The sequence below is a fragment of the Piliocolobus tephrosceles genome, chromosome 2 (genome assembly GCF_002776525.5).
Source record: "Piliocolobus tephrosceles isolate RC106 chromosome 2, ASM277652v3, whole genome shotgun sequence".
In the NCBI taxonomy this organism is placed as follows: Eukaryota; Metazoa; Chordata; class Mammalia; order Primates; family Cercopithecidae; genus Piliocolobus; species Piliocolobus tephrosceles.
This window is the reverse complement of record NC_045435.1, coordinates 41,793,234-41,820,892: the sequence shown is the minus strand read 5'-3', so window position 1 is coordinate 41,820,892 and position 27,659 is coordinate 41,793,234. Positions and strand designations below refer to the sequence as shown.

Here is a 27,659-nt window from a genome sequence, read left to right as displayed (position 1 = left end):
GCCACCTGGTCACTGCACACCCTTCCCCAAACCTAAGACGCTGCTCTAAACAGCTCTTTACTCAGAGCTTCTCGCTGGCTCCAGCCTCCGTGTCCCCCACCTCCAAGCCTGTGAACAGAGCCCTCTCCATGCTGGAGCTGGGAATCAACTCAGGCTCAGGTCTCCTCCGGGGAGCCACAGGTGGCGGTGCCATGAGGGCTCTGCCAGACGGGCACCGAGATGTGGGCATGTGCCACAAGGACCAGCATCCCAGCCCTTAGCCCCAGCCTTGGTGCATGTACCCAAGGTCCCTGAGCGGGGACCTATCCTTGAGTGAGCAGGAAACAGGTGCGGCCCTCCTACCCAGGCTATGGGCTGCTGACAGGGGTCAGCAAGACCAAGGCTCCATGAGCTAGCAGTGGCCCTGGTACAGAGGCCCCTTCTTCCCCAACCCCCACGCTCATTTACCTTCCTGGGAGAGGACGATGAACTTGGTGGTCTTGAGGGTCTTTCCATTCAGCGTCCAGGTGATGGTGGCTGGGGGGTCAGAAGACACCTGGCACTGGAGCAGCAGCTTCTCGCCCTCTGCCACACGAACATCTTGGAGCTTCTCCTTGAAGACTGGGGCTGTCCCCTGGCTCTCTGATCTTTTTTCATTATCTGTGGTCCCTGCATGGCCTCTCTTGGAATTCACATCATTCTTAATGTCTTTCTTGAGTTCTTCTTTGCTAGCGGATTTCAGGGTCTCAGCAGGCTTGGCGTTGCCCATGGGCTTCAGGGTCTCAGCAGGCTTGGCGTTGCCCATGGGTTTCAAGGGCCCTGAAGGCTGTGCATTGCTCAGGGGCTTGGAAGTTTTCCATGGCCTTGGCATTCAGGGTCTCAGCACTGCTGCTACCATTCTCTGCTGGTAATTTCTTCTTGCCACCCAGCACTGAGCGAAAATCTGGGGTGGCAGGTTTTGGCGGTGGCACCTTCTCAGGCACGGGGGTCTTGGGAGTCCCCTTCTTGGCCAGGACAGAGCGGAAATCGACCTGCTGGGGGCTGTGCACCTTCCTCTCTTCCTCGGACACAGTCTTTGGCTTCACTTGCCGCTGCAGGTTGGCACGGAAATCCATCTGCTCGGCTGGGATCTCCTTCAGGTCGTCTTCCGAGAGGGTCTTGGTACTCACCTTCTTCCCCAGGAGGTCCCGGAAGTCCAGCTGCTCCACCTCCTGCTGGCGGATCGCCTCCTCAGTGTGCTGCCTCGTCTCCACACGCCTCTTCAGCACCCCTCGCACGTCCTCGCCGTCTTCCTCCTCTGGCCAACCCTGCCCTCTTGCTGGCCAGCCAGGCCTCAGGGTCCCATAGCGGTCACTACCACCACCATCAGCACCAACTCCTCCACCACAGAGGCCCTCACAGCTGGCAGGCTCCCTCCCCCTGCAACCAGTGAAGGGAGAAAGGAAAGTAGCAGGAGGAAAAGGGGCTGGGTAAGAAAGAAACGTCAGGGGAGAGCAAATCCCTGAGGGTGGGAGGGTAGAGGGGAGCGGGAGGGGAGGGGGGAGGACGGCCAGGCTGTGTTTATAGATGGGAACATTGGTGAGAGGCGCTCACTTGCTTAGTTGGTTTATTACATCCGTAATGACTTCAGTAGCCTTATAGGGGTGTGTGCAAAAAAAAAAAAAAAATCACTCCCTCCTTCCCCTGCTCTCCCTCCTTCATTCGCCTTCCAGGCTCTCCCTTCTGGCTTTGGCAGCCTCAGCTGCAGGACACAAACAATCTAGGGCTGCTGGGCTGGGGCTGCTGGGCCTGGAGGAAGGTGGGGATGGGGGCATGGCCTGGTGAGGCAGCTCTTGGGGGCACTCACCGTGGAAGGGCTCTGGCAGGGCTGTTCTGTAGCATCAGTGACACCTGGCAACTGCATTCGCCAACCCGGCTCCTGATTCCAAAGACCAAGACGCCCTCTGGGCAACGGGCCTATTCAGTGTGGACTTGATCACAGGCTGCTGGCCACCAGGGAAGATGGAAGTCACCGGCTTTCCTGTGACATTCACCCCAGCCTTAGATTTAGGGCAGGACCCTCTCACTCTGTGGTCACCCTTTATTTTCTCAGCTCTTATTTAAAAAGAAGATGAAAAACAGAATCTCTGAACAACAGCTAAGGCAGGCATCCAGGAGTAGGAATACTTTTCTGTAAGTATATAATATAATCATTCAATCAATCAGTCACTCACTCAACCAATAAAAGGGGAAGGAGAAAGGCTAACCCTGCTGGGGACTATGATAGAGCAGCTGGGTCTAGACAGATAGGCCCTGGTCGTGGGCCTGCCCAGTGCCCTTGACTCTGACTCCATGATCCCTTAACACAGAGGTAGTTTTTTCCCTCTCCTTCCCAGGAATGGAAGCACCCTCCATCCCCACTCACTGATAATGTTCTCAGATCAGAACTTTTTGTGTTAAAAACCCAACAAGTGTTTTCCTACATGAGTGGCCCTTTGTCTTCTTCCTTCAGGTGGGGAGGGCTCAGGTTTTTTCGTGTCCGTAAACCTGGTCAGTCTCCCGCTGGTGCACAGAGGCTCAGGCCCTCTGCTCAGGGGAGGGGCTGTACCCTGCCTGGCTGCAGTGCAGTGTATTTGCAGCAGATTGTCCCTCCAACCCCATAAGGCTGCCACCTGCTGGCATTTCTGAGCTTTGACCAAGAAGGTTCTGCTCAGTCTAGGGGAAGGGGTGGAGGCAGGTCTGTGAGCCAGAGATGACTAGTGATGGTTATAACAATTGCATTTCATACAGCACCCTCCAGCTTTCATGACACCCACACATAGTTCTTTCTTGATATCCACAGCATGCCAGAGAGGTATAGAGTACTGCCATGCCCAATTTAAAGATAAGGAAAGGGGGCTCTGGGGTGGGACCCTCAGGGTCTCTGACAATAGTGCTCCCACTCATGCCCCTGGATGTGGCCGTCTCACTAGCACTCAGACCCAATAGCAGATGTGCCAAGCTCTGTGACAGATTCTTTACATGAGCCATCTCATTTAATCTCAGAACAGCTCTGTGAGATTAGAGTCAGCACTGTTTTTATAAGGTAAGAAAAATGAGGCTTATAAAGGTAAAGTAGTCCAGGCACAGTGGTTCACGCCTGTAATCCCAGCACTTTGGGAGGCTGAAGTGGGAGAATTGCTTGAGCTCACAAGTTTGACACCAGCTTGGGCAACATAGCAAGACCTCACTTCTATTAAAAAATAATCATACTAAAGGTCAAGGTTAAGTAATTTGCCTAAACTCACAGAGCTTGCTAGTGGAGGCAGGGGTTAGAAACTGTGACCCTATGACTTTTGCACCCCACCCTACTCTGCTTATCAGTACAAATCTGGTCTGGGACATGTGTGTGTCCATGCGCATATGTAGATATCAGTCATACACATGATGCACACATATACTGGTCTAGCAGGCGGGCACCTACACGTGGAGGTCTGTGTTTGGGAATATGTGCACATATGAGTTACACTCACCTGGACAGGCATCTGAGCATGCGTTCTTGTGCATTCTGCTGGTGTGTGTGGGTCTCCACCTCACTCTGCCTGGCCTCCCTCCCAGTGGACAAACACTGGAAGCCCATGGCCTGGCCCAGGATTCTCAGGGGCTCTGGGGTGCTGCTCACCCTTGGGTGCTGACACCCATTTGAAGCAAAGAGAAACCAATCATTGCTATCCTCCAGCCCTCCTCTCGCCTGCTGGGCTCCTCTCCTTTGTCCTTCTCCCCATTGCCCTCATGCTGTCCCAGGCAGTGCTGGTGCGGGTACCTTCCTGGCTGCCTTAGCTCTTTCACTTCTCTCTCCTCCCTGGCCATGCATCCCATAGCCTCCCAGCCACCCTCCTCAATGCTCAGGCTCTCAGAGGGCATAGATTCAAGGGCAGGGAGTCTCCAGTCTGGAGAATTTTGAGTTCAGGGTGTTCCTTTGCTCAACAAACAGTGGTTAGAAACCTCATGGGTGCCAGGCCCTGGGAAGACTAACAGGTTCTCAGCGTGCCCTGAGTTCTCAACACTCAGAAAGGCTTATGGGCTTTGGGTGAGCTTGTAGAATAACCATGTGAAGTCAACCTGCTTCTGCCAGGCTGCTGGCCAGTGTCAGGCCACTCTTTTCCTATTTTTAAGCACAGCTTTGTGAGTGCTTGGGTTGACATGAAGCAGGAAGATGAGATGTCCGAGGGCTGTGTCTGCCTGGCAGTCCTTTCAGCATCTCCTCAGCAGAGTTTCTCCTGTCACCAGTAGAACACAGCCCAGATGTAAACATCAGGAGCAGACGCTCAGATGGCTGATTTACCCCAGCTGGACTCCTCTGAGGCTTTGGCAGTGGCCAGCCCTGTGCCCCAAGCTGGAGTAAGCCGACTCTCCCCATGGGGGAAGCAGGTAAGGGCTTCTGTCACTTTCCATGACCTGTGCTCAAGCTGGGGAGCACAGACTCAGATAAGGCTCTCAAGGGCTCCTGCCCAGTCCAGCCCCAGGCCTTGCCCTGTGGCACCCAGCAGGCTAAGGGGTCAGAGGAAGGTGGAGGACTTGGGATACCAAGGCTGACCCATTAAGTGGAACATCCGGTGGTGGGGTGATCTGGTGGTAACCATTCCTACAGCCATACACTTAAATCTCTGCTGGGCCTTAAAGACAAACCATGGGTTCATTTGCAGCCTACAAAGTTCATAGTGGCCTCCTGTGTGGGACCCACATGTTAGATCACCTAAGCTGCTGGAACAGGGTCTTGGGACCATCTTCGACAACTGCACACACTCAGTTACAAAATCAGGGCTGGGGCTGAAGATGAGGCCCCATCCCAGGAGCTGCCACAGAGCATACAGGGCTGTCATCCTATACACTGAAATTTTCACAGATAAACAGAGTCCTTTTGCCTCTGCTAATGAAGCCCTGAATAAGAGTCCCACTCTGGTTACAAAGCCTTGGATCCTGTTCCACCCTGAATCGTCTACCTCTTGGATGGGTTTTATATGGAAAAATCATTTTAAAGAACTAATTTCCTGGCAAGTATCAAGTGTTTCAAGTATTCCAGCTGGAATTTTGAGCTGACTTTTTGTCATTTCCCTTTTGGTACAGTAGACAAGAGCTAGGAAGGGAAGAGAGGCAGAAACTACCCACCCATACTTGCCTCACAACCCTAGCAGGAACAGGCAGGATCTGCCCAGTCCTCTGCCCCTGCACACCGGACCCTTGGCTTCCTCCCAGCCATCCAGTCGTTCCCCTCGAAAGGCACCCTGCCCTGGGTCTAGGTCACTGGAGGAGCGAGGTCTTCCAGCTGGGATAGTCTGAATTTTATGACTGTCCCCAGCTGGCCCCAGACAGTCTGCCTGCCGACCTCCTGGTGCACGCCTCCTCTCTGGCCTGGCAAACTTCCCACAGCCTTTTGCTTGGCTCTGCCCCCACCCCACCCTTTCTTGCTTGGCCTACTCAACAGCTAAGCCTTATCACATTTACCAAGACTCAACCCTCCTTTTCCATCAAAATCCCAAAACAAGATCATCTCCTCTAGGATGTCTGGCTTGAGTAACATAATTATTATCTCAAAGTGCTTCTCCTTCTATACAGACAAGATCATCGGCAGGTATTTTTACACATCACCAGTTTCCATTCTTTGTACTAACCTAGGGAGTAAGCGTGTACCTTCTCCCCATTTTGGAGGCAGAGTGGGCTGGACATGGTGGCTCACTCTTGTAATCCTAGCACTTTGGGAGGCTGAACGGAGTGGATTGCCAGAGCTCAGGAGTTCAAGAACAGCCTGGGCAACATGGTGAAACCCTACCTTTACTAAAATCCAAAAAAAGTAGTCAGGCGTGGTGGTGTACACCTGTAGTCCCAGGTACTTGGAGGATGAGGCAGGAGAATTGCTTAAACCAGGGAGGCGGAGGTTGCAGTGAGCAGAGATTGTGCCACTGTACTCCAGCCTGGGTGACAGAGTGAGATTCCATCTCAAAACAAAAAAAATAGAAAAGAAAAGAAAATCTGAATATCCAGCCCAAAGAAGTACAAAGAAACTCTGTATGAATATGCTTTGCGATGTGCTGGTTTTTTTCAGAGTAGAACTTATGTTTTGATTAAACAGGTTCTAAACTCATGTTCTGGAAAATCTAAGAAATTACATTTCTGAAGCTATTGAACCCTTATAGGAATGTACAAATATCCTGCCCTAACAAGTAAAAAAGTTATCTGGCCGGGTGTGGTGGCTTACGCCTGTAATCCCAACACTTTGGGAAGCCAAGGTGGGTGGATCACCTGAGGTCAGCAGTTTGAGACCAGCCTGACCAATATGGAGAAACCCCATCTCTACTAAAAATACAAAATTAGCCAGGCGTGGTGGCATATGCCACCCAGCTACTCAGGAGGCTGAGGCAGGAGAATCGCTTGAACCCGGGCGGTGGAGGTTGTGGTGAGCCGAGATCACGCCACTGCACTCTAGCCTGGGCAACAAGAGCGAAACTCCGTCTCAAAAAAAAAGAAAAAGAAAAGAAAAGAAGCTATCTATAAAAGAGCTTTGTGATGTGCTGTTTTGTATCACTGAAAGGCATCTTTGTTTTGATTCAAAATGTTCCAAACACACCTCTTATAGATCTAAGAAAGAATATTTGTGAGCCCATTGAACCCTTATAGGAACATATGAATATCCAGCCCTCAAAAATAAAAACATGCAATCTGTGAAAACGTTTATTTAATTTTTATTTTATTTAATTAATTAATTAATTTATTTATTTATTTATTTGAGACAGTCTCGCTCTGTCATCCAGGCTAGAGTGCATTGGCATGATCTCAGCTCATTGCAACCTCTGTTTCCCAGGTTCAAGCAATTCTCCCGTCTCAGCCTCCTGAGTAGCTGGGATTACAGGTGCATGCCTCCACACCCAGCTAATTTGGTATGTTTAGTAGAGACAGAGTTTCACCATGTTGGTCAGGCTGGTCTCGAACTCCTGACTTCAAGTGATCTGTCTGTCTGCCTCAGCCTCCCAAAGTACTGGGATTATAGGCGTGAGCCACTGTGCCCCGCCAAATTTGCTGTTTTATATCACTGAATAAAACTTGTGTTTTCCTTTCAAAAGATCCAAGCTCAAGTTTTGTATAATCCAAAAAATGACATTTTAGAGGTTTTTAGGTCTATTCAAGAAAATACAAATCTCCAGCCCTAAGAACTACAAACAGGCTCTGTGCGAATATGCTTAGTGATGTGCCGTTTTCTATCACTGAGTGGAATGAGTGTTTTGATTCAACAGTTTCCAAATACACTTTTTGTGAAACTGAAAGAGAGACATTTCTGAGTCCATTCGGCACTTACAGGAATATACCAATATCAAGCCCTATGGAGTAAAAAGAAGCTATCTGTGAAAGAGCTTTTGATTTGCTGTTTTATATCACTCAATGGAAGCTGTTTTGATTAAATAGGTTAAACACACTTTTTGTGAAATCTAAGAAGGGACATTTCTTAGCCCATTGAACCTTTTAGAAACATACAAATATCCAGCCCTCATTAAAAACAAGCTATCTGCGAAAAACCATTGTGATGTGCTGTTTTATATTACTGAACTCAACTTGTGTTTTCATTACAAAGGATCCAAAGTCGTGTTTTGTAGAATCCAAAAATTACATTTCTGAAGTTTTTAGACAGATATAAAAAAATAAAAATGTCCAGCCCTAAGAACTACAAACAAACTCTGTGCAAATATGCTGTTATGTTTTGTTTCCTATCACTGTGTGGAACCTGTGTTTTGATTGAACAGGTTCTAAACACAGGTTCTGTGGAATCTAAGAAATAACATTACTGGCTGGGCATGGTGGCTCACACCTGTAATCCCAGCACTTTTGGAGGCCAAGATAGGCGGATCACCTAAGGTTAGGAGTTCAAGACCAGCCTGGCCAACATAGTAAACCCCGTCTCTACTAAGATTACAAAAAATTAGCCAGGCTTGGTGGCAAGTGCCTGTAATCCCAGCTACTCGGGAGGCTGAGGTGGGAGAAATGCTTGAACCCGCAGGCAGAGGTCGCAGTGAGTCAAGACCGTGGCATTGCACTCTAGCCTGGGCAACAAGAGTGAAACTCCATCTCAAAAAAATAAAATAAAATAAAATAAAAAAGAAATGACATTACTGAGCCCATTGAGCACTTAAAGGAACATGCAAATATCCAGCTCTAAAAAGTGAAAAGATGCTGTTAAAGAGCTTTGTGATGTGCTGTTGTATATCACTGAATGGAACCTGTGTTCTGATTCAACAGGTTCCAGCCAGGCGCAACGGCTTACACTTGTAATCCCAGCAATTTGGGAGGCCCAGGCAGATGGATCACCTGAGGTCAGGAGTTCGAGACCAGCCTGACCACCATGGTGAAACCCCGTCTCTACTAAAAATAAAAAAAAAATTAACCGGGAATGGTGGCATATGCCTGTAGTCCTGGCTACTTGGAGGTTGAAGCAGAAGAATCACTTGAACCTGGGAGGTGGAGGTTGCAGCGAGCCGAGATTGTGCCACTGCTCCAGCCTGGGTGACAGAGTGAGACTCTTTCAAAAAAAAGTTTCCAAACACAGTTTCTGTACAATATAAGAAGGGACGTTTCAGAATCAAATGAACTTTCATAGGAACACACAAACATTCATCCCTCAAAACTAAAACTAAAACCCAGCAATCTGTGAAAAAACTTTACAATATGCTGTATTATATCACTGAATGGGTATTGTGTTTTCATTACAAAAAATCCAAACTCATGTTTTATAGAAACAAAAAAAAAAAAAATGACATTTCAGAGGTCTTTAGACCTATTTTGAAAAGACAAATATCCAGTCCTAAAAACTACAAACAAGCTCTTTGCGAATATGCTTTGTGATGTGCTGTGTCCTATCACTGAGCGGAACCTGAAACAGGTTCTAAACACGCATTCTGTAGAATCCAAGAAATGACATTTCTGAGCCCATGAGCCCTTATATTAAGATAAGAATAGCCAGCCCTAAAAAGCAAAAAGAAGCTATCCTTGAAAGAGCATTATGATATGCTGTTTTATATCACTGAATGGAACCTGTGTTTTTATTCAACCAGTTCCAAACAGACGTTTTGAAGAATCTAAGAAGGGACATTTCTGAGGACATTGAGCCTTTATAGGAACATATGCATATTCAGCCCTCAAAACTAAAATCAAGCCATCTGTGAAACTTTTGTGATGTGCCACTTTATATTACTGAATGCAACTTGTGTTGTCATTACAAATGATCCAGATACATGTTTTGTAGAATCCAGAAAATAACATTTCAGATGTTTGAGGCCTGTATATAAATATGAATGTGCAGTTTTAAAAATTATAAACAAGCTGTGTGTGAATATGGTTTGTGATATGCCGTTTTCCATCACTGAGTGGAATCAATGTTTTGATTGAACAGATTCTAAACACGTGTTCTGTAGAAATCTAAGAAACGACATTTCAGAGCCCGTTGAGCTTTTAGAGGAACATACAAATATCCAACCCTAGCAAGTAAAAAGAAGCTATCTGTGAAAGAGCTTTGTGACGTGCTGTTATATTTGGAAACTGAACCTGGGTTTTCATTAAACAAGTTCCAATCACTCTTTTTGCAGAATCTAGCAAGTGACATTTCTTAGCCTATTGAACCCTTATAGGAACATTTGAATACGCCCTAAAAACTAGAAACAAGCTATTTGTGAAAGTGCTTTGGAATGTGTAGTTTCATAATACAAGATTGATCTTTGGTTTTGATTAAAGAGGTTCCAAACAATGTTTTTAGAATATAAGAATATAGAATATAACATATGAATATCCAGCCCTAAAATTTACAAACAAGCTATCTGTGAAAACACTTTGTGATATGCTGTTCTATATCACAGTATAGAACCTACCATTTGATTAGACAGGCTCCAAGTACACATTTTTTAGAATTCATGAAGTGACTTTTCTTAGCCTATTGAATAATTAGAAAAACATGCAAATATCCAGCCCTAAAAACTGGAAACAAGCTATCTGTGAAAATGATTTGTGATGTGCTGTTTTATGTCACAGAATGGAACCTAGGTTTTGATTCGAGAGGTTCAAAACAATTTTTTTAGATTAAGAAGTGACATTTCTGATATTACTGAGCCATTAGAGGAACATATGAATAACCATCCCTAAACACTAGAAAGAAGCCATCTGTGCAAAGACTTAGTGATGTGCTGATCGTATCACAGAACAGAACCTGTGTTTTGATTCAATAGGTTCAAAACACTAATTTTGTAGATTCTAAGAAGTGACTTAGATTCTTTTTGGGCTTATTGAGCTCCTGAGCAGCTGGGATTACAGGTGCATGCCACCGCGCCCAACTAATTTTTATAGAGTCTACGAAGTGACATTTCTGGGCCCATTGAGGCCTATTAAAAAGAAATGAATATCCAACCCTGAAAACTAAAAATAAGCTATCAAGGAAAACGATTTGTGATGTGTTGTTTCATATCACAGAATGGAACATGTGTTTCAATTTGCAGAGTTCCAAACATTCTTTATGTAGAATCTATGAACTGACATTTCTGAGCCCATTGAGGCCTATTAGGAAATAACAAATACCCAGTCTTAAAAACTAAACACAAGGTATCAGTGAAAGCACTTTTTAATGTGCTATTTCATTTCACAGAATGGAACCTGTGTTGTGAGTCCCCAGATTCCAAATACTCTTTTTGTAGAATCTATGAAGTGACATTTCTTATGTCATGGAGGCCTATTAAGAAAATATGGGGCAGGGCACAGTGGCTCATGCCTGTAATCCCAGCACTTTGGGAGGCTGAGGCAGGCAGATCAGTTGAGGTCAGGAGTTTCAGACCAGCCTGGCCAACATGATGAAATCTTGTTTTCTACTAAAAATACAAAAATTAGCCAAGTGTGGTGGCAGGCAACTATAATCCCAGATCCTCAGGAGGCTGAGGAAAGAGAATTGCTTGAATCCAGGAGGCAGAGGTTGCAGTGAGCTGAGATCATACCACTGTACTCCAACCTGGGTGATAGAGCAAAATCAAGTCTCAAATTAAAAAAATATATATATGTATATATCCCTAAAACTAGAAACAAACTGTCTTTCAAAATCCTTTGCGAGGCTGGGCACAGTAACTCATGCTCGTGATCCCAGCACTTTGGGAGGCCAAGGCGGGTGGATCACCTGAGGTCAGGAATTCAAGACCACCCTGGCCAACTTGGTGAAACTGGTCTCTACTAAAAAATATATTTAAAATTATAATATATAATATAATATATTAAAAATATATTTTAAAAAATTAGCCAGGCGTGGTAGTGCATGCTTGTAATTCCAGCTACTTGGGAGACTGAGACAGGAGAATCACTTGAACCAGGGAGGTAGAGGTTTCGGTGAACCAAGATTGCACCATTGCACTCCAGCCTGGGTGACAAGAGTGAAACTCCATCTCAAAAAAAAAAAAGAAATGAAAAGAAAAGAAAATCCTCTGTGATGCGCTTTCTATTATAACAGAATGGAACCTGTATTTTGATTCACCAGGTCCCAAACACTCTTTTTGTAGAATGTACAAAGTGACATTTCTGAGCCGATTGAGGCCTATTAGGAACAAATGAATATCCAGCCCTAAAAAGTAGAAACAAACTATTTGTGAAAATGCTTTGCAATGTGCTTTTCAATATTACAGAATGGAACCTGTGTTTTGATTCATCACACCTGGTTACAAACACGCTTCTTGTAGAATATACAAAGTGATATTTCTGAGCCCATTGAGGCCATTAAAAAAAATAAATATCCAGTCCTAAAAACTAGAAGAAAGCTATCAGTGAAAACGCTTTGTGATTTGTTGTTTCATATTGCAGAATAGAACCTGTGTTTTGGTTCACCAAGTTCCAAACACTCTTTTTGTAGAATCTACAAAGTGACATTTTTCATCTCATTGAGGCCTATTAAGAAATATGAATATACAACCCTAAGAACTAGAAACAAGCTACCTGTGAAAACACTTTGTGATGTGCTTATTTATATCAAAGAATGGAACCTGTGTTTTGATTCACCAGGTTCCAAACACCTTTTTTGTAGAATCTACAAAGTGATATTTCTGAGCTCTTTGAGGCCTATTAAAAAGAAATGAATATCCAGCTCTGATTGTTTTCTCACCTAGCTTGTTTTTAGTTCTCAGAGCTGGCAAGAAAACCATTTGTGATGTGCTGTTTCATGTCACAGATGGAACCTGTTTTTCAATTCACCGAGTTCCAAACGCTCTTTGTGTAGAACCTACAAAGTGACACCTGAAAAGTAGAACCAATGTATCTGTCAAAACGCTTTGTGATGTGCTGTTTCATATCACAGAATGGAATTTATGTTTTGATTTACCAGGTTTGTGCACTCTTTTTGATAAATCTATGAAGTGACATTCTTAAGTTCATTGAGGCCTTATAGGAACGTATGATTATTGAACCCTAAAAGCTATAAACAAGCTATAAGTGAAAACGCTTTGTTATGAGCTGTTTCATATCACAGAATGGAACTTGTGTTTTGATTCACCAGGTTCCAAACACTCTTTCTGTAGAATCTACAAAGTGACATTTCTGAGCCCATTGAGGAGTATTAAGAAGAAATTAATATCAAGCCCTAACAACTGAAAACAAGCTAGCAGAGAAAATGATTTGTGAGGTTCTGTCTCATATCACAGAATGGAACTTGTGTTTTGATTCACCAGGTTCCAAACACACTTTTGTAGACTCTATTAATTGACATTTTTTGGTCCATGGAGTCCTATTAGGAAAAATGAATATCCAGCCCTAATAACTAGAAATAAGCTATCTGTGAATATGTTTTGTGATGTGCTGTTCCATATCTAAGATTGAAACCTGTGTTTACAGAAAAAAACAGGAATAGCTCTAGGAGTCCTTACACAGGTCCGAGGGACAAGCTTGCAACCCGTGGCATACCTGAGTAAGGAAATTGATGTAGTGGCAAAGGGTTGGCCTCATTGTTTATGAGTAGTGGCAGCAGTAACAGTCTTAGTATAGTCTTAGTATCTAAAGCAGTTAAAGTGAATCAGGGAAGAGATCTTACTGTGTGGACATCTTATGATGTGAACGGCATACTCACTGCTAAAGGAGACTTGTGACTGTCAGACAACTGTTTACTTAAATATCAGGCTCTATTACGTAAAGGACCAGGACTGCGACTGTGTACTTGTGCAACTCTTAACCCAGCCACATTTCTTCCAGACAATAAAGAAAAGATAAAACATAACTGTCAACAAGTAATTGCTCAAAACTATGCCGCTCGAGGGGACCTTTTAGAGGTTCCCTTGACTGATCCTGACCTCAGCTTGTATACTGATGGAAGTTCCTTTGTAGAAAAAGGACTTTGAAAAGCGGGGTATGCAGTGGTCAGTGATAATGGAATACTTGAAAATAATCCCCTCACTCCAGGAACTAGCACTCAGCTGGCAAAACTAATAGCCCTCACTCGGGCACTAGAATTAGGAGAAGGAAAAAGGGTAAATATATATACAGCCTCTAAGTATGCTTACCTAGTCCTCCATGCCCACGCAGCAATATGGAGAGAAAGGGAATTCCTAACTTCTGAGGGACCACCTATCAAACATCAGGAAGCCATTAGGAAATTATTATTGGCTGTACAGAAACCTAAAGAGGTGGCAGTCTTACACTGCTGGAGTCATTAGAAAGAAAAGAAAAGGGAAATAGAAGGGAACTGCCAAACGGATATTGAAGTAAAAAGAGCCGCAAGACAGGACCCTCCATTAGAAATGCTTATAGAAGGACCCCTAGTATGGGGTAATCCCCTCTGGGAAACCAAGCCCCAGTACTCAGCAAGAAAAATAGAATAGGAAACCTCACGAGGACATACATTTCCCCCCCACAGATGGCTAGCCACCAAAGAAGGAAAAATACTTTTGCCTGCAACTAACCAATAGAAATTACTTAAAACCCTTCACCAAACCTTCCACTTAGGCATTGATAGTACCCATCAGATGGCCAAATTATTATTTACTGGACCAGGCCTTTTCAAAACTATCAAGCAGATAGTCAGGGCCTGTGAAGTGTGCCAAAGAAATAATCCCCTGCACTGCAGGCCATACATTTCAATCCCTGTATCTTTAACCTCCTTGTTAAGTTTGTCTCTCGGCCGGGCGCGGTGGCTCAAGCCTGTAATCCCAGCACTTTGGGAGGCCGAGGCGGGCGGATCACAAGGTCAGGAGATCGAGACCATCCTGGCTAACACGGTGAAACCCCGTCTCTACTAAAAAGTACAAAAAACTAGCCGGGCGAGGTGGTGGGCGCCTGTAGTCCCAGCTACTCGGGAGGCTGAGGCAGGAGAATGGCGTGAACCCCGGAGGCAGAGCTTGCAGTGAGCTGAGATCCGGTCACTGCACTCCAGCTTGGGCGACAGAGCGAGACTCCGTCTCAAAAAAAAAAAAAAAAAAAAGTTTGTCTCTCCCAGAATTGAAGCTGTAAAACTACAAATCGTTCTTCAAATGGAGCCCCAGATACAGTCCATAACTAAGATCTACCACAGACCCCTGGACCAGCCTGCTAGCCCATACTCCAATGTTAATGACATCAAAGCCACCCCTCCCAAGGAAATGTCAATTACACAACCCCTACTACACCCCAATTCAGCAGGAAGCAGTTAGAGCAGTCGTCAGCCAACCTCCCCAACAGCACTTGGGTTTTCCTGTTGAGGTGGGACTGAGAGACAGGACTATCTGGATTTCCTAGGCCAACTAAAAATCCCTAAGCATAGCTGGGAAGGTGACTGCATCCACCATTAAACATGGGGCTTGCAACTTAGCTCACACCTGAACAATCAGAGAGATCACTAAAATGCTAACTAGGCAAAAACAGGAAGTAAAGAAATAGCCAATCATCTATCTCCTGAGAGCACAGTGGGAGGGACAAGGATCGGGATATAAACCCAGGCATTCAAGCTGGCAACAGCTACCCTCTTTGGGTCCCCTCCCTTTGTATGGGAGCTCTGTCTTCACTCTATTAAATCTTGTAACTGTAAAAAAAACAAAAACAAAAACAAAAAAAAACACACAACTGTGTTTAAATTCACCAGATTCCAAACACTCTTTTTGCAGAGTCTATGAAGTGCTATTACTGAGTCAACTGGAACGTATTAGGAAACAACTAATATCCAGCCCTAAAAACAAGAAACAAGCTATTTATGAAACAACTTTCTGCTGTGCTCCTTAGTATCACAGAATGGAATCTATGTTTTTATTCACCAGATTCCAAACACTCTTATTGTAGAATCGATAGAGTGACATTTCTGAGCCCATTGAAGCCTATTAAGAAGAAACAAGCTATCAGTGAAAACGCTTTTTGATATGCTGTTTCCTAATACAGAATGAAAACTGTGTTTTGATACACCAAATTCCAAACACTCTTTTTGTAGAATCTATCAAGTGACATTTCTGAGCCCATTGAGTCCTTATAGGAAAAAAATGAATATCAAGCCCTAAGAAGTAGATACAAGCTATCTGGGAAAATGCTTTGTGATTTGCTATTTCATATTACAGAATAGAACATGTGTTTTGATTCACCAGGTTCCAAACCTGCTTTTTGTAGACTCCACGAAGCCCATTGAAGCCTACAAAGAAAAAATGAATATTGAGTCTTAAAAGCTAGAAACAAGCTCTCTGTGAAAACACTGTGTCATGTGCTATCCCATATCTCAATTTGGAACCTGTGTTTTAAGTCACCAGCTTCTAAACACTCTTTTGGTGGTATCTACAAAGTGACATTTCTGAACCCATTGAGGCATATTAGGAAAAAAACAAACAGTCCTAAAAGCCAGAAGCAAAAACCAGTGAAAACACTTTTGGATTTGCTATTTCATATCACAGAATGGAACGTGTTTTGATTCACACTCTTTTTGTGGAATCTTAGAAGTGACATTTCTGAGAACATTGAGGCTTTACACAAACAAACAAATATCCAGTACTAAAAACTAGAAAAAAAGCTATCTATTAAAATGCTTTGTGATGTCATATCACAGAATGAAACCTGTGTTTTCATTCACCAGATCACAAACACTTTTTTTGTAGAATATAATACATGACATTTTTGAGCTGATAGAGACCTATTAGGAAAGAACAAATATCCAGCCCTGAAAACAACAAAACTATCTGAAAATGCTTTTTGATGTTCTGTTTTATATCACAGTAGGAAAACTGTGTCTTGATTCACCAGGTTCCAAAAACTCTTTTTGTAGAGTCTATGAGGTGACCTTTCTGACCCCATGGAGGTCTTACAGGAACATGAAAATGTCCAGCCCCAAGGAGTAGAATCAAGCTATCTGTGAAAACAGGTTGTGATGTGGTGTTTGTATCACAGAATGGAACATGTGTTTTGAATCACCAGGTTCCAAACACTCTTTTTGTAGAATATATGAAATGACATTTCTTAGCCCATTGAGGCCTATTAGGAAAAAATGAATATCCAGCCCTAAAAGCTAGAAACAAGCTACCTGTGAAAACACTTTATGACGTGCTGTTTCATATCACAGAATGGATGTTGTATTTTGATTCACCAGGTTCCACACTTCCTTTTTGAGGAATCTATGAAGTGACATTTCTGAGCCCATTGAGGCCCCATAGGAACATAAGAATATCCAGCCCTAAAAACTAGAAACAAGCTGTCAGTGAAAACACTTTGAGATGTGCTGTTTTATGTCACTGAATGGAACCTACGTTTTGATTCACCACGTTTCAAACACTCTTTTTGTAGAATCTACAAAATGATATTTCTGAGCCTATTGAGGCCTATTAAGAAAAAACAAATATCCAACCCTAGAAACAAGCTATCTGTGAAGATGCTTTGTGATGTGCTGTTTTATATTACAGAATGGAACCTAGGTTTTGATGCAGCAGATTTGAAGCACTGATTTTGAATCTCTGAAGGGACATTTTTACACCCATTGAGTCTTTACAGAAACATACGAATATTGAGCCCTAAAAACTAGAAACAAGCAGTCTGTGAAAACGCTTTGTGATGTGCTGTTTCATATCACAAAATAGAACTTTTGTTTTGATAGATCAGGTTCCAAACACTCTTTTGGTAGAATCTACAAAGTGAAATTTCTAAGTTAATTGAGGCCTACAGGGAAAAATGAGTGTTCAGCCCTAATAATTAGAAACAAGCTATCTGTGAGTATGTTTTGTGATGTGCTGTTCCACATCTAAGATTGGAACCTGTGTTTAAATTCACCAGGTACCAAAAACTCTTTTTGTAAATTCTATGAAGTGACATTACTGAGCTGATTGCAGCCTGTTAGGAAAAAGCTAATATTCAGCCCTAAAAACGAGAAACAACCTGTGAAAATGCTTTGTAATTTGCTGTTTCGTATTACAGATTGGAAGCTGTATTTTGATTCACCAGGTTCCAAACAAGTTTTTTGTAAAATCTGCGAAGTGACATTTCTAAAGCCATTGAGGACAATTAGGAAAAAATGAGGCCGGGCGCGGTGGCTCAAGCCTGTAATCCCAGCACTTTGGGAGGCCGAGACGGGCGGATCACGAGGTCAGGAGATCGAGACCATCCTGGCTAACACGGTGAAACCCTGTCTCTACTAAAAAAATACAAAAAACGAGCCGGGCGAGGTGGCGGGCGCCTGTAGTCCCAGCTACTCAGGAGGCTGAGGCCGGAGAATGGCGTAAACCCGGGAGGCGGAGCTTGCAGTGAGCTGAGAGCCGGCCACTGTACTCCAGCCTGGGCGACAGAGCGAGACTCCGTCTCAAAAAAAAAAAAAAAAAAAAAGGAAAAAATGAATATCCAGCCCTAATAGCTAGAAACAAGCTATATGTAAATATGCTTTGTGATGTGCTGTTCCATATCCTAGATTGGAACCTCTGTTTAAATTCATCAGGTTGCAAACACTCTTTTTGTAGATTCTGCCAAGTGACATTACTGAGCCAATTGGGACCTATTAGGAAAAAATGAATATCCAGCCCTAAAAACAAGAAACAAACTATCTGTGAAAATGTTTTAGGATGTGCTGTTTAATATCACAGAATGGAATTTGTGTTTTGATTCACAACACTCTTTTTATCAGGTTCCAAACACTCTTTTTATGAAGTGACATTTCTGAGCCCATTGAGGCCTCATAGGAACATATGAATATCCAGCCCTAAAAACCAGAAACAAGCAATCTATGAAAATGACTTGTGATATGCTGTTTTACATCACTGAATGAAGCTTGTGTTTTGATTCAACAGGTTCCAAAAACTCTTTTTTAGAATATATGAAATGATATTTCTGAGCCCATTGAGGCCTATTAGGAAAAAATGAATATCTAGCCCTAAAAACTAGAAACAAGCTACCTGTGAAAATGCTTTGTGATGTCCTGTTTCGTATCATGGAATGGATATTGTATTTGGATTCACCAGGTTCCAAACTTCCTTTTGGTAGAATCTATGAAGTGACATTTGTGAGCCCATTGAGGATTTATAGAAATACGAGAATATCCAGCCCTAAAAACTAGAATGAAGTTTTCATTAAAAACACTTTGTGATGTGCTGTTTCATATAACAGGAAAGAACCTGCATTTGATTCAACAGGATCCAAAAATTTTTTTTGTAAAATTTACAAAGTGACATTTGTAAATCCATTGAGGTCTCACTGGAACATTTGACACCTAAAAACTAGAAACAAACTATCAGTGAAAATGCTTTGTGATGTGCGGGGTCATATACAAAATGGAAACTGTGTCTTGATTCACAAGGTTTGAAGCACTCTATTTGAAGAATATATGAAGTGACATTTCTGAGCCCATCGAGGCCTTATAGGAACATATATAAACTAGCCCTAAAAACTAGAAACAAGCTATCTCTGAATATGCTTTGTGATGTGCTGTTCCATATCTCAGATTGGAACCTGTGTTCAAATTTACCAAGTTCCACATACTTATTTTGTAGATTCTACAAAGTGACATTACTGAGCCAATTGGGGCCTACTATAAAAAATCCAGCCCTAATAACAAGAAACAAGCTATCTGTGAAAACACTTTCTGATGTGCTGTTTAATATCACAGAATGAAACCCATGTTTTGTTTTTCATTTTTCGAATTTTTTTGAGACAAAGTCTCACTCTGTCGCCCAGGCTGGAGTGCAGTGGCATGATCTCGACTCACTGCAACTGTCTAGTGGGTTCAAGTGATTCTCCTGTCTCAGCCTCCCGAGTAGCTGGATTACAGGCGCCCGCCACCACACCCGGCTAATTTTTTTTTTGTATTTTCTGTAGAGATGTCGTTTCACCATGTTGGCCAGGCTGGTCTCAAACTCCTGACCTCAAGTTATCCACCCACCTCAGCCTCTCAAAGTGCTGGGATTTCAGGCGTCATCCATAATACCCGGCCAGAACCTGTGTTTTGATTCACCAGATTCCAAACACTCTTTCCATAGAATCTATGAAGTGACATCTCTGAGCCCATTGAGGTCTATAAAGAAATAACAAATATCCTGTCTAAACACTAGAAGCAAGCTATCAGTGAAAACACTTTTTGATGTGTTGTTTTATATCACAGAATTATACCTGCATTTTGATTCACCAGGTTCCAAACTCTGTTATGTATAATCTACAAAGTGACATTTCTGAGCCTATTGAGGCTTTACAGGAATGAACGAATATCCAAGCTTTCTGTGAAAAGGCTTTGTGATGTGTTATTTCGTATCACAGAATGGAACCTGTGGGGTTTTTTTTTTTTTTTTTTGAGATGGAGTCTCACTCTTGCCCAGGCTGGAGTGCAGTGGCACAATCTCGGCTCACTGCAAGCTCCACCTCCCAAGTTCACACCATTTTCCTGCCTCAGTCTCCCGAGTAGCTAGGACTACAGGTGCCCACCACAACGCCTGGCTAATTTTTTTTTTTTTTTTTTTTTTTTTTTTTTTTTAGTAGACACTGGGTTTCACTGTGTTAGCCAGATGGTCTCGATCTCCTGACCTTGTGATCTGCCCACCTCGGTCTCCCAAAGTGCTGGGATTACAGGCATGAGCCACCATGCCCACCAGAACCTGTGTTTTGATTCACCAGTTTCCAAACACTCTTTTTGTAGAATCAAAGAAGTGACATTATTGAGCCAATTGAGGCCTATTAGAAAAAAAGAAGTATTCATCACTAAAAACATAAACCAAGCTCTCTGTGAAAACACTGTTTGATGTGCTGTTTCATATCACAGAATGGTAACTGTGTCTTGAATCTACAGGTTCTAAACACTCTTTTTGTAGAATCTACGTAGTGACATTTATGAGTCCATTGAGGCCTCACTGGAACATTTGAATATCCAGCCTAAAAACTAGAAACAAGCTATCAGTGAAAATACTTTATGATGTGCTGTTTCCTATTGCAGAATACTAACTGTTTTGATTCATGAGGTTTGAAGCATTCTTTTAAAGAATCCATGAAGTGACATTTCTAAGCCCATTGAGACCTTACAGGAACATACAAGTATCCAGCACTAAAAACCAGAAACAAGCTATCAGTGAAAACTCTTTGTGGTGTACTGTTTCATATCACTATATAGACCCTGTGTTTGATATACTACATTTCAAACACTCTTTTTGTAGAATCTAAAAACTGACATTTCTAAGCCCACTGAAGCCTATTAGGAAAAAAAGAATATCCAGTCCTCAAAAGTAGAAGCAAGCTATCTGGGAAAACGCTTTGTGATGTTTTATTTCATATCACAGAATGGATGCTGTATTTTGATTCACCAGGTTTCAAACTTTCTTTTAGTAGAATCTATGAAGTGACATTTCTGAGCTCATTGATGCCTTATAGGAACATATGAATATTCAGCCCTAAACAGTAGAAAGGGGCTCTCTGGGAAGATGCTTGGTGATGTGCTGTTTCATATCACAGAATGGAGCCTGTGTTTTGATTCACCAGGTTCCAAACACTTTTTTGTAAAATCTACAGAGTAACATTTATGAGTTCATTGAGGCCTCACTGGAACATATGAGTATCCAGCCCTAAAAACTAGAAACAAGCTATCAGTGACAATGTTTTGTGATGTGCCGCGTCATATTACAGAACAGAAACTTTTTTGATTTACCACATTTGAAGCACTCCTTGAGGAATCTATGAAGTGACATTTCTTAGCCCATTGAGACCTTACAGGAATATACGAATATTTAATGTTAATCCTAAACATTAAAAAGGTGCTGTCTGTGAAAACACTTTGTGCTGTGCTATTTTACATTAAAGAATGGAACCTTTGTTTTGATTCACCAGGTTCCAAACACTCTTTTTGTGGAATCTGTGAAGTGACATTTCTGAGCCTATCGAGGCCTTATGGGAATAAAAGAATAACCTGCCGAGACCAGCTCAGTCGAGGAGACCCTAACCCAGCAGCACTAGAGGAATTAAAGACACACACACAGAAATATAGAGGTGTGAAGTGGGAAATCAGGGGTCTCACAGCCTTCAGAGCTGACAGCCCCAAACAGAGATTTACCCACGTATTTATTAACAGCAAACCAGTCATTAGCATTGTTTCTATAGATGTTAAATTAACTAAAAGTATCCCTTATGGGAAACGAAGGCATGGGCCAAATTAAAGGAATAGGTTGGGCTAGTTAACTGCAGCAGGAGCATGTCCTTAAAGCACAGATGGCTCATGCTATTGTTTGTGGCTTAAGAATGCCTTTACGTGGTTTTCTGCCCTGGGCAGGCCAGGTGTTCCTTGCCTTCATTTCCATAAACCCACAACCTTCCAGCGTGGGCATCATGGCCATCATGAACCTGTCACAGTGCTGCAGAGATTTTGTTTATGGCCAGTTTTGGGGCCAGTTTATGGCCAGATTTTGGGGGGCCTGCTCCCAACATGTCCCCCTTTGATTTGCAAATCGATAAAAGCGAGGGCAGCTTTGTCACAGTGAGCTACTTCTCGCAGGAGTCAGGATCTGAATCTGCAGACTATACAAAGACAAACAACACAGATTAAAAGTACAGTCATTGAAATAACAGAGCTTCCAAGTGTTTTTATCCATTTTAATGGGTTACTAGCTGCTAATTAAAGTCTGTAGCTCCTTTAAGCACTCCAGTTCCTGACATTAAGGTCAGGTGTGCCTGGGATGCTTTAAATATTTGTTCTTTAATTTTGCTATATCCAAAAACAAGTTTGCAGAGTGTCCTTCTAGATGCTTTTTTATTCTTTCCCAAATTTTGATCTTATTAAGAGTTATTAATAGTTTCCACAAATCCTTGTGTTTAGCTCCTAGAGCGGGCCGTATCATGAGGTTGAGGTGCCACTATACCGCCATGGTTCCAGATAATAGGAACTCTTGCTGTACTTCTTCTTATATCTACTATATGACCATTTTGTTCAGATCATCTGAACATTGTGTGACTGTGGCATACGGACTGAGAGGTGCAATTCAAGCTAAACATCCCCTTAGGGGACCAATTAATAATGATTCCATAGGAATCATTGTGCAGCACCTCTGCTTGTTCTGCAAAGCAATCTCCCTAAACAAGTATGTTCGTTATTTCTGACTGGGTCCAATCCTGTTTACAAATAGGTTTTTGAGGGCGATATGCCTCAATTATAGGAGCAGATTTATTATGGTAAATACCGAGATCAAAAAGCATGTGTAACTGTGTCATAGAGTGATTGCATCTAGGCATTATTGCCAGCCAAGATTGATCAATATGCCCATTAAGTAGAATTGTTCTCTGTGTTAGCTGTTATTGAAGGAATACTCATGGCAGTGGTGATAACTGCTATCATAGCTACCATTAAATTACTCGTCGTGACTGGTTGTCCCACTTTCCTCAAGTTTTCTTCTGCCATCTGTGACAGCTTCTTGATCTGTCCCCAGGTGGGTGACTGTGTTCGACGGGTGTTGCTCATGACAGTTGGGGTCCTCCTCAGTGTCAGCCTTGACATGGCTGCAACTGCGGGGTCCTCGGGGTCCTCCCGGAGTCTCTTCCTCAGCATCTGGCTCATGATAAAGTTTCAGGTGTCTTGATGGTATCCAAATAGACTGCTGATTTTGGCCTGGAGAAACACAAGCATAACTTCTACCCGAAGTTATTATTTTACCTATTTCCCAACTTTTTGTTATTGGTTCTCTCCACCAAATCAGTTGTTCTGTTTCTGTCGTTGCAGCTGGTTTCTGTAGACGCTGTTCAGCTGCTGATAACATCTGGCCTTTGGGCAGGCTCAAAAAATTTAAAGTTAATAATGCTAGGTTCAGTTGCATCTGTGGGGTTCCATATTCTCTGTCTCCCCTTTTCTGCTTTTACAACAGCAGTTTCAGGGAAAGATTCATTCTTTCCACTATGACTTGTCCTTGAGAATTGTATGGGATACTGGTAATGTGTTTAATATTCCACCTAGAGAAAAATGTAGCTAGAGCTTGGCTAGTACAGCCTGGGGCATTATCTGTTTTAATAGAAGCTGGAATGCCCATCACCGCAAAACACTGCAAAAGGTGATGTTTAACACAGGCAGAAGACTGTCCTGATTGGCATGTAGCCCAGACAAAGTGAGAAAAGGTGTCCACACATACATGTACATAAGCTAGTCTCCCAAACGAGGGAACATGTGTGACATCCATTTGCCAAAGAGAGTTAGGTTCCAATCCTTGAGGATTAACTCCTCCTGTAAAAGATGAGGAATGTACCATTTGGCAAGTTGAGCATCGCTGGATAATAGCTTTAGCTTCTTTCCAGGTAATGCTATATCTGTGTTTGAGACCAGAGGCATTAACATGGGTTAAATTGTGGAAGTGTCTAGCATTAGATATTACAGTAGCAATTAGGCGATCAGCCATTTGATTCCCTTCAGTCAAAGGTCCTGGAAACGCTGTATGAGCCCTAATGTGAGTGATGTAAAAAGGATGCATTCTACGCCTAACTGCTGTTTGCAACTGGGTAAATAAAGTCATGAGTTGTTTATCTGCATGAAATCATAACTGAGCATTTTCAATTAACTGTGTGGAATGAACCACATATGAAGAATCAGAAATCACATTTATAGGCGTATCAAAAGCAGTCAATAGCTCAGTTACAGCTACAAGCTCCACTTTTTGAGCTGAAGTATAGGGCATCTGGAAAACTTTACTTTTTGAGCCAGAATAAGCAGCTTTCCCATTACTAGACCCATCTGTAAAACAATGAAAACACTTAGCCAGCTGCAGGTTGTTTACCACAGGAATTGTCAATGCAAACCATTTACAGTCTTGCTCAACTAAAGGGATAGTAAAGAAACAATCTTTTAAATCTATGACTATTAAAGGCCAATTTTTTGGAATTATAGGAGGAGAAGGCAATCCTGGCTGTAATGCTCCTATAGGTTGTATAACTGAATTGCTGGCTCTTAAGTCAGTTAACATTCTCCATTTATCTGATTTTTTTCTTAATTACGAAAACTGGAGAATTCCATGGGGAAAATGTTGGAGCTATGTGCCCATTTTCTAATTGTTCAGTAACTGATTTCTCTAAAGCCTCTAGTTTCTCTTTACTTAACGGCCATTGTCTATCCAAATTGGCTTATCTGTTAACCATTTTAAAGATGTAGGTTCTGGAGGCTTAACAATGGCCGCCATCAAAAATGATATCCTAATCTTTGGCAGGAACTTTTTAAACCTTGCAATTTTTTTTCTAGTCCCATACCAGGGACATACCCCATTTCATGCATCATATGTTGACTTTGATGGCTATATAATTGTTATGGAATTGGAACTTGTGCTCCCCATTGTAATAAATACTTTCCCCATAAATTTACAGGTACAGAAGTTATAATTGATTGAATAGTCCCAGGTTGTCCATCAGGCCCTTCACAATGCAAAATATAACTACTTTGATATACTGCAGGGGCTTTACCAACTCCAACTACGTTAAATTGAGCGGGTTGAATTGGCCACATGGATGGCCAGTGCTGTAGAGAAATTATTGAAATGTCTGCTCCTGTATCTACCAAACCTTTAAATTTTTTTCCCTGAATAGTTATTTCACAGGTAGGGCATTTATCAGTAATTTGATTTACCCAATAAGCTGCTTTGCCTTGTTTATTTGTGCTTCCAAATCCTCTTGTTTGTTTAATTTCACTTTTTCCCATTCCCACATACGGCACAATCAGGAGCTGTGCTATGTGCTCTCCTGGCTCTGCTTTCCAGGGAACAGAAGTAGATATAACAATTTGAATTTCCCCATTGTAATCTGAATCAATGACTCCTGTATGTATTTGTACGCCTTTTACACTTAAACTAGACTTTCCTAAGAGTAATCCTATTGTCCCTACTGGCAAGAGTCCACAGACTCCTCTTGCGACCTTTTGCAGGCAGTCCCCAGGCAGAAGGCTCACAGCTTTTGTGCAGCATAAATCTACTGCGGCACTACCGGCTATGGCGGGGGACAGACATGGTACAGGGGTGAGGGAATGGCCTGACCTGGAAATGCCCCGGTTTAGAATGGGGCCAAGAACGGGCCCCTCATGGCGTTTCCCAAAATCGGGTTCCCTTCTTTGTCAAACTTAGAGTGACACTGGACCCAATGTTTTCCTTTTTTACATTTTGGACATATTTCAGGCTCAGCAGTTTTCTTTTTTCCCCTATCTGGCAGCTTGACCTGCTGATTTTTTCTACATTCTTTTTAGTATGACCATGCTTCCCACAGTTAAAACAAGCTCCAGGAAACAGAGTATTTCCTTTATCCACTCTCAGTCCTGCCATAGCCTGTGCCAACAAAGTAGCTTTATGCAGATTAACTCTGATACCATCACAGGCCTTGATATAATCAACTAAGTGTGCTTGCCTGAATTTAAAAGGAAAAGGCTCAAATGTAGCTATAATATTTCTCCGTTGATCTGGGGGGTGTACTCTAACAGGGAACTACCAAGCCTTTTATCACCCTCTCATCTAGCTTGCTGAATTCCTGCCTGAATAGAAGTAAGAGCAGTCGCTCGAGGCGCTGCACGAACAGTCACTGGGGCTACTACTTTTGGCCCAGTGTCCTCTGGAAAAGAAAGATCTGGAGGGTCTTTAAAATAATAATGAGGGGGTACAGAAGGGTAGGTATAAACCTCTCCTTCCTTTGCCACTTTAGCTGGTAAATAAACATGCTCTGTAACCTCTTGTGTTACTTCGCTATACTCTCCTTCCTCCTCATGATCAGTGTGAAAAAGTTCCAACGTGGAATGAACCAGACCCTACACTTGTCCCATTATTACCTTGACGCTTCTGAGCTCCCCTTCTTACTCACCACGGGGATTGCTTTAAAAGTACTTGGGTGTCCTCCAGCTAGTTTTTTGTTCCAACCATTGCTCCGGCGACCCTTCAACCTGGATTCGAACCCCCACGAATGGATGCCACTTGCCGAGACCAGCTCGGTCAGGGAGACCCTAACCCAGTGGCGCTGGAGGAATTAAAGACACACACACAGAAATATAGAAGTGTGAAGTGGGATATCGGGGGTCTCACAGCCTTCAGAACTGACAGCCCTGAACAGAGATTTACCCACGTATTTATTAACAGCAAACCAGTCATTAGCATTGTTTCTATAGATGTTAAATTAACTAAAAGTATCCCTTATGGGAAATGAAGGCATGGGCCAAATTAAAGGAATAGGTTGGGCTAGCTAACTGCAGCAGAACCATGTCCTTAAGGCACAGATCGCTCATGCTATTGTTTGTGGCTTAAGAATGCCTTTAAGCAGTTTTCCATCCTGAGCGGGCCAGGTGTTCCTTGCCATCATTCCAGTAAAGCCACAACCTTCCAGTGTGGGCATCATGGCCATCATGAACCTGTTATAGTGCTGCAGAGATTTTGTTTATGGCCAGTTGTGGGGCCAGTTTATGGCCATATTTTGGGGGGCCTGCTCCCAACAATAACCAGGGCTAAGAACTAGAAACAATCTATCTGTGAAAATTGTTTGTGATACGCTGTTTTGTATCACAGAATAGAACCTGTGTTTTGATTCACCACATTCCAAACACTCTTTTTTCAGAATCTACGAAGTGACATTTCTGAGATCACTGAAGCCTATTAGGAACAAATGAATATCCAGCTCTAAAAACTAGAAAGAAGCTATCTGTGAAAAGACTTTGTGATGTGCTGTTTCATATCACAGAATGGAACCTATGTTTTGATTCACCAGTTTCCAAACAGTCTTTTTGTAGAGTCTGCAAATTGACATTTCTGAGCCTGTTGAGGCCTTATAAGAACAAATACATATCCAGCCCTAGGAACTAGATACAAACTATCCATGAAAATGCTTTGTCATGTACTGTTTCATATTACAGAGTGCAACCTATGTTTTGAATCACCAGGTTCCAAACACTCTTTTTGTAGAATCTACAAAGTGACATTTCTGAGTCCATTGAGGCCTATTAGGAAAAAACGAATATCCAGCCCTAATAACTAGAAACAAGCTATCTGTGAATATGCTTTGTGATGTGCTGTTCCATATCTAAGATTGAAACCTGTGTTTAAATTAACCAGCTTCCAAACACTCTTTTTGCAGATTCTATAAAGGGACATTACTAAGCCGATTGTTTGCCTATTAGGAAAAAACTAATATCCAGCCCTAAAAACAAGAAACAAGCTATATGCGAAAACACTTCCTGATGTGCTGTTTAGTATCACAGAATGGAACCTGTGTTTTTATCCACCGGATTCCAAACACTCTTTTTGTAGAATCTACAAAGCAACATTTCTGAGACCATGGAGTCC

At 42.6% G+C, this 27,659-nt stretch overlaps 1 protein-coding gene across 15 annotated transcripts in view; it reads left to right on the top strand.

Annotated features, from left to right (window-relative positions):
- LOC111544627 overlaps positions 1–27,659 on the top strand; it is a 78,408-nt gene that overhangs the window by 35,930 nt on the left and 14,819 nt on the right. For 3 of the 15 annotated variants that reach the window (XR_003309818.1, XR_003309817.1, XR_003309819.2), the window contains exons 2-4: positions 1,077–1,448; positions 2,072–2,151; positions 4,228–4,368. The exons of 4 other annotated variants lie outside the window; for them this stretch is intronic. Coding sequence is in view for 3 of the 11 variants with exons in the window: in XM_026456440.1 (XP_026312225.1) it covers positions 1,077–1,448; positions 2,072–2,151; positions 4,228–4,342 (567 nt within the window). In the remaining 8 variants the exon portion in view is untranslated. Of the gene's footprint in view, positions 1–1,076; positions 1,449–2,071; positions 2,152–4,227; positions 4,369–8,223; positions 8,365–27,659 lie in introns of those variants that run through there. 8 more of the 15 variants (XM_026456440.1, XM_026456442.1, XR_003309821.1 and 5 more) reach the window with 8 other exon arrangements.